The 7,843-nt window shown below is 36.5% G+C and overlaps 1 protein-coding gene across 1 annotated transcript in view; it reads right to left on the reverse strand.

Moving 5' to 3' along the window:
* nos1 (nitric oxide synthase 1 (neuronal)) overlaps nt 1-7,843 on the reverse strand; it is a 58,110-nt gene that overhangs the window by 5,658 nt on the left and 44,609 nt on the right. The window contains exons 22-25 of the mRNA XM_014011140.1: nt 5,655-5,824; nt 3,366-3,576; nt 1,635-1,722; nt 678-799 (exon numbers count right to left, since the gene is read on the reverse strand). Coding sequence (XP_013866594.1) covers nt 678-799; nt 1,635-1,722; nt 3,366-3,576; nt 5,655-5,824 — 591 coding nt within the window. The remainder of the gene's footprint in view (nt 1-677; nt 800-1,634; nt 1,723-3,365; nt 3,577-5,654; nt 5,825-7,843) is intronic.

The following is a 7,843-nucleotide window of genomic DNA, read 5'->3' on the forward strand; positions in this document are numbered from 1 at the left end:
GTTGTATTATGTTCATGACAGATGTTAAAAAGTGAACTTTGTTATTAATGAATATTTACAGACTGTTTGCGCCTTGAGGAATTTTTTCTTTTAAGTAGTAGTAGTGATAGTTGTTTTTTGTTTTTTCTCAAATGAAATATATATTAAAAAAGGATGAAAGGTAAGTAAATATTGCTTGATGACCTTAAGAATGCTGGAACAACTTATTTATTTAGTATAATACCAAAAGTCTTTTTTAAATGAGATGTGAACAAAATATTGGTTAAGATTTGTATTTGTGTTGTGATGCTGTTGATTATTTGAAATTATATTGTGTATTAAGTTGAGTTTTGTTACTCGTATGTTGTGCTTTTTTTAGATACATATATTTTTTAACTGGGAGCAGATTTTATAAGATTTTATTCTTCTTTCTGCTCCTTTTCATTTGACTATGTTGTGATTGTATTTTTGACACAACGATGTTGTATTATTTGTTTCTTTTATTGTTTGTTTTATTTGTTTGTTGAATGAAATAAAGTTCTAAAAAAATGTTCTAGTTAAACTCTGATGAGCATTTATTTTGAAAGCTAAATCAGCTTGTCTTGGATGTGTTTGAGAGTTGTTGCTACAGGTTCACATGCTGAGCTTTTCTCTGAGTAAATACATTTGTTAGAAGTGAAATCAAAAGTATGCCCAACCGTTCTGCTCCAGGTCAAACAGTCTCTGTTGCCAGAAGCTTCTGAACGGAGCGATGCCGGTTCCTGGACCCACCAAGATACACGGTGCTTTGTTGTCTTTGGGAAGTTGGAATGATGGTGCGCTAAAAATTAGGGGGAAAACATACTGTTAGTTCCTTTTAAAATCATTTAAAATTCATTGAAAAACAAACAAGTGGCTCTGTTAGTGTCTAAACATAATAACGTCTAACACCTCTGAGCCAAAACACTAATCCTAAATGATTGTATTTAGTGGTAATGAAGTCCACCTATCAGCACCGACACTAATATAGCTTTATGTGTTTTTGGGCCAAACAGGTTTAACGGCTCTCTGAAGATAATAAGAAGAAAATTGTTTTATGAATCAGTAAATCTTTTGTCTTTCCAATTAGCTTTGCTACCAGTGCAGATCTGTTTGCACTGTGCTTATCCTATCGTTCTATCCACCCATTTCACTTCAGAAATCAACCTCTCCCACACAAAATACTTTAAGCTCATTAGTCAATATCTCTTTGTTCAACCGTTAAAATGCAGATTGCTGTACTTTGAGGGTCTCTGCTTCAGTGCCTTTGCAAAATTAGGATTAGATCAATTTAAGATCAAATGATTACATATTATCTTCCTTATTTGGTGTCATGCTTTTTATTTTTGATGCAAAGTGTTTTTTGAAATGATGCAGAACACGTTATTGTGGTTTGTTTACTAGTTTAATTAATTTATACCAACCATATCTTTTGTTAATATCTCAAATTAGCTTTGTAAGGGAATAATTTAGAATGTAAACATTATATTGGCTAATTAAGGTAAATGAGTCAAAGGATTAAGAACTGTAAATGGCCAGGCAAAGGGGAAAGGTTGATTTCCATACACAGAAAAAAAGCAGACGTGATCTTTTTTTTATTGAGGCTTGACAAGAAAGCTTTTCATTTTGATCGTTACCTTCGAACAAAGCACGGCACCATCTCCCCTTTTTCTATCCTGTTGAGCCATGATGAACACACTCCATGGTGAATAGGTCCCCCTCCACCTGAAAGGAATGATTACCAAGCAATCACTTTACCTTTTTCCTTTCACTTCTTCCTCCTACTCTTTGTATGTGTACAAACTAACACATGGGGGAGGGTGGTCCTAACACACCCACAAGGCTAAAGTCATTTCTCCTTCTCTCTTGCTAAAAGGGAACTGTGATACAAGCCACTGGGTACACAATCACAGTAATATGACCATATTACTTACATAGCATCCATGTAAGAGGAAATAACAGAGAGGCTCCTCGAATGTTTACCAACTGCTCGAGTTTATAGACGTTGATGGTGGAGCTGCAGGAGCTTTTAGATACTTCTCACGAAAACCTGGCATTAAAGTTAAAACCTGAACATTGTATTTGACAGATTTAACAGGTTTGTTTCATTTGGGATCGGGCTCACAGACCCAAACAAACTATGTAAAGTCCTCCGGAGGCGTTATGTTTATGTTTTCCTGTAATTACAGCTGTGGACTGGTCGGCCTGGCTTTTCAAGGTAACTTTCTATCAGTAAAACACTGAAGGCTTTTCAGAAAGGCTGAGTCATTCGACCAGTTTGAGTCGACGTTGCAGCCGAGTAGCGTTTAAAGCCCAGTGGCATCAATCTACTGAACTTCTGAAAAAATATATGTATTTTATCTACCTTAGTTTTAAATTTTCCATTTTATGAGAGTTTAAATAACATAAACTGACTCATAAAAAAGAAAACCCAATAGAAACACTAACATTTAAAATCGTATTATCTGTTACAGTTCAATATGTGTTCAGGGCAGTGTTGTATAAAGAACCTCAAAGTGATACTTGAGTAAAAGTATAAGTATCTTACCATAAAATTACTTTGGTAAAAGTTAAAGTTTCTTCTAAGAATATTACTAGATTTTATTTATTTATTTATTTGTACTCTGAATTTAATTTCTGACATAAAATGTACTTAAGTATTAAAAGTAAAAGTATTGAGTAATAATGAGTGGTTTGATTTTTCAAAATGACATTTATTGGGAGGTAACCTCCATAAAAAATTTCTAAAGGCGTGCAGCTGTGATGGATTGTGTACAAACTAATACAGTGTCAGGATTGTATATATTTGTACTTCTCATTCAACTGCAATTAAATTCACTCAATCCTGGAGGCACAATTTATCAGAAAATTGCTTTTTTAAAACAATAATGAGCCAGAATTAAATAAGGGTAACAACTTTCTACTTCTTACCTTTTTTAAAAAAAATGTAAGCAATAGAAGAAAAAAGTAGGCTGAAAAATAATTACTCAAGTAAAGTAAACATAACCTAAATTTATACTTATGTACAGTAAAGTATTTGTACTTAGTTACTTTACAACTCTGGTTTGGGGTAACTCTCAGCTACTACCACACCAAAATTTGGCTAAATATCTGTAAAAATGACAGAATTAGCCAATTTTTTGTTTGTGCTAAGATCATTAAACAAGAGTTCTTGAATCAGGTTTAATTTAAAAGTCAATCCAATTGGTTCATTAAAATCCATCCAGTGGTTGATATTTTGCTAACAGACACAGGCAAGTATACAATTGCCCAACTTTTTACGGTAATGGGAGTTACTTAGCATTATAATAATACAAACTAAGTAATTGAAAGTAAAATCAAGTGCAAATGGAAGTGCAGGTCCTCACCTCTGGTGCAGTAAGAGACCACAGCCACAGTGAGGTGGATCTCTCCTGGGTACAGGTCGGGAGATGAGCTGATGGAGTAATAGCGAGCCTGCAGCAGGGGCAGCTGTGTGAGCAGCAGCGTTGAGGGCATCTGGATGGAAGGGAACTCCTCCAGCACCTCCACCAGTGTGGGATTGTTGTACCACTTCCACTCCTCGTATTCCTGCAAGCCCTGCCGTGTCGAAACGAAAGATGAGGCCAAAAAAAACAAACAAAACAACAAAACCATGATGCTTTTTTCACCCACAATGGATGCCATAATTTTATTAAAAGTACAATCTAACAGCTACAGAAGCCAAAAAAAAAAGTTTCAATCAACATTTCGCCTCAGGAGCAGGAGGTGGCCACAAGCAGAGCGTTCTTTCAAAGCCCAACTGTTTTGTATGTCATCACTGACATTTAGATGGGATGAATTTAGAATGCTGCCACCAGGCCTAACAAAAACCACATGCAACGTAGCTTTGTTCTCAGGCCGTTAATGAGCAACACAATGGCCGTTAAGATGCCTGGTGTCATCTTCATTCTGTTCCTAAACACAGTTAGAAGCACCTCAAATGCATTTAGCAGAAAGAAAAGAAAAGAAAGAGCATCAAAAGCACTTTGAGTCCTGGGCTTTTCAGCCTCGATAAACAGATGGAGTTCGGGGACTTTGCACATATCAGAAGATAACAGATTTGTTTAAGCAATTATTTTTATGTTTTTCTTCTTTAATTCTTAGTTTTAGGCTTTCAATAAATTCATCTGTGATGCTGATTGCACTGTAACAATTTTTTTTTCTTAATTCGGAAGCCCTCAGTCTTTTCCTTTTGCTTTGGTGGCAGTGATTCCGTGTGTGAGTCGCTGTTTGGACTCATACAGTCTTTTCTACATGTTGACAAAAATTAAGAGTGAATTGTGGGAGGCACAGTAATGGGGGATGGTTCATGGTTAGAGCCATCTCCTGCTTTAATTTGGCGCCAGCTGACTCCTATACTGTACAGATTTCTAACAGTGCAGCAAATCTAATTTCAGACTCAACTGTCTCCCATATTTTAGCAAACACAATAAATGTGTTGTTTACTGTTGCAGCCGAAACACTTGTGCATCCAAAACACTCTACTTAAAAAAGGGAAAACTTGTGTTGTGTGTATAAAGCAAAGCCTTCATATTAACCAGGCTAGGCGATTAGTGCTGCCCAGTAAAAGTCCGTATTTATGGCGCGGTATGAGGGCCAAAATTAGGACTATTGTGCAACGAACTATTGCTTCATCCTTGTAGCAGGAGGCTATAGCTATTCCTAAGCCATTCATAAGCTATTGATCTGATTAATGACAGGCCAGCACTGCTAACTGAGAGGCCAGTGTTACACCATATTTTGTGACCATCATATATTGTGACCAGAGGGGGCGCTGTTGCATTTCCACAACAGAACTTGGCCGAACATGGTCACAAAGAAGAATATGATACGCCAAAAGTGTAAGCCAGAGGCTGAAGACATATGAAGAAAAAAACAAACTGTCGACTGTTAAACATGGTCACAGAATATGACAACTTGTCATATATTGTGACTATACAGTAGTAATAATAGTAGTAGTAATATTCAACATGCTTTTTCTGACATTGGGGGATGTAAACACTCTAGTAGAATCAGTTTATGAATAGTTTTACCATTTCTTTAGCTAAAGTGAAGTCACAATATATGTATGACAATATGTCATATTATGTGACCCTGTACTAATTTAATAACAGCCACCATGTCAGTGATCAAGTTATTTTTCAGACATTAGATGATGTATACAATGAGTAGAATCAGTTTATGAATAAATGTTTTACTATGGTATTTACCAAGCTACAGTGAAGTCACAATATCTGACAACAGTTGTCATATTTTGTGACCTCTAGCTTACACTTTTGGCATATCATAATCTTCTTTGTGGCCATTTTTGGCCAAGTTCTGTTTAAACGCGACAGCGCCCCCTCTGGTCACAATATATGACGGTCATAAAATATGGTATAACACCGGTGCTGATCAGTGAGAAAGACTATTCATCTGTGTTAGCATTGGAGAGACTAGCTACTAGCATTGTTACTTCAGAGAGGCTAGCATTCCTAAGCAGTTTACCTATTAGACACAAACTTTTGTGAATAAAAACTTTCTCAACAAAAAGGGTTGACATAGAAAACCTATAAGCAACATGTACATGACAGGTGTTCCTTAGACAGAGTTCACTGTTCATCATGACATTAAGCATAAACATTAAGTGTAATTACTTTGCTGAGGAGCTCTAATTTCTTCTTCTGCTGTTCATCGGTTGCCAGAGCGGCAAACTGCTGCAGCAGCACCGGTGTCGGTGGCGTGGTGATGTCCAGGAAGTACTGGAACGCTTGATAAATAGTGCAGGGAGGGATTCGAGTCTCATTTGTCCAGTTACTGATAACTCCTGTAGACATAAGAGGGGGGAAAATGCTTATTTAACATCAGCAATTGATTTAATATTGAGTGAAATGACATGGAGTCCTTGTATTGAATTTACAGAAAATTACCAACTAGCCATAGTATTGTTGCATTTTTAGCCCCCTTTCTGCTTTGTTTGTTTAGGCTTTAAAAGTTTTATCAGCATTGTTTTCTTGTTTTGATCTTTTTATAGCTGCACGTTTTCTTGAGGACTACGTAGGACACTGGACATGTCAGATGGTCTAAAATACATGAAAACATACTGTCACATTGTTCTCCACAATCCTGTCACATTAGTCTGGTTGTCTGACTCCAAACATCAAAATAAGCTCAGTTTTATACACGACTCTACAAGCTCAAACAACAGCTGTCATATTAGATAAAAACACACTCCAATCTCAGAGATCCCATGAGAAATCGTCAATGTTGTATAAAGTACCACAAAGTGATACTTGAGTAAAAGCACAAGTATCTTACCAAAAAATTACTTTGGTAAAAGTTAAAGTCTCCTTTAGGAATATTACTTGGGTAAAAGTCCTAAAGTATCAGATTTTTTTGTACTTAAGTATTAAAAGTAAAAGTATTGATTTAAAATGAGCAGTTAGATTTTACGTAACGACATAGGAGGTGACCTCGTCCACCAAAAACTGCAAAAATGACTGTTGTATTAAAATAATAATTTATGTTAAATTTAGGATGCACTAGTCTAGCTGTTTCAGTTTATATACATATATCAAGGCTGCACAAATCTTTTCTCCAAAATAAAAATCTATCTGAGGGCTGCGGCCAAATTAAATAACATAATTCATGACATTCAAATACTTCCTCTACTTTTAAATACAGTATCAGAATTTTATATATATTTATACTTCTCATTCAACCACAATTAAATTCACTTTGTCTAGGAGGCACAGTTTATATGGTAGTATTTATTTTTACAATGACAAGCTGAATGAAAACAAGCAAAAATGAAATGAAAGTAATGACTTTCTACTTCCTGCCTTTTTTTAAAATGTAAGGAGGTATTTGTACTTAGTTACTTTACAACTCTGGATATCATAATATTTTGTGTAAATGCAAATAATGTCGTTATCCAAGATAAAAATGGTCTTAGTTTAAAAAAAATGTGACCAGCAATATTTCTTCAAGGATTGATCTTTTTTTAATTAAGGTGTTTTACAGACTGCACACAGAATATTAAAGGTGGCTATTAGGGGTGTCCCGATCCGATATTGATATCGGATATCGGTCCGATATCAGCCAAAAAACGAGTATCGGATTTTATCGGMCKGCATAAAAAATGTCCGATATAAGCGCTCCGATATTAGCAGTCCGTTCCAGCAGTTCACTGCCCCGCTCCAGTGTTTCTATCCAGCAGTACTTGGATCCAGCACGTAGTGCTCACGTGATCACAACATGCAGCGCTAACAAGTTAGCAAGAATGTCGGCAGAACTTTCTATTTTCATCAGAAACAGAGTTGCAGCTAAGTGCAAAGTTGTCGTGCACAAGTTTTCCGAGAGGGAACATAACCGTGTACGTTTTAAACCGGAGCGACAACTACTCTCCACCCTGGCAGCAGCTTTGCGTTTCGGCTCGGTTCGTTCAGCCTCGGTCCAGTGACCGCACACAGCCGCGCTGTTTCAGAACCTCCTCTCTGGTCCGGTCGGTGGTTCTAAGCTGGCAGAAGTGAGGACAGCACGCTTACAGTTTTGACATCCCATGGATTAGCTCTTGATGGACAGAAGAAAGGAGAGCGCAGCTTTTGTTTTGGAATATGAGCGCGACATGACGAGAGCAGTGATAAAAACTGCTCCCTGCAGGAGCGAGAGGCTGATCTCCACATGATGCTCAGAAAATGCAGCAGTAAGAAAGGTAGCTATCAATTGAAATAACTGACTAATTCTTACTATTTATTTTTTTTGCTCTTGTTATTAGAGTGATGTTTAATCTGTTTACACACTTGTTTTAGTAAAGATTAAGTGCAATGATCACATTGTTTTAGTT

Source organism: Austrofundulus limnaeus, unplaced genomic scaffold (assembly GCF_001266775.1).
Source record: "Austrofundulus limnaeus strain Quisiro unplaced genomic scaffold, Austrofundulus_limnaeus-1.0 Scaffold77, whole genome shotgun sequence".
NCBI lineage: Eukaryota > Metazoa > Chordata > Actinopteri > Cyprinodontiformes > Rivulidae > Austrofundulus > Austrofundulus limnaeus.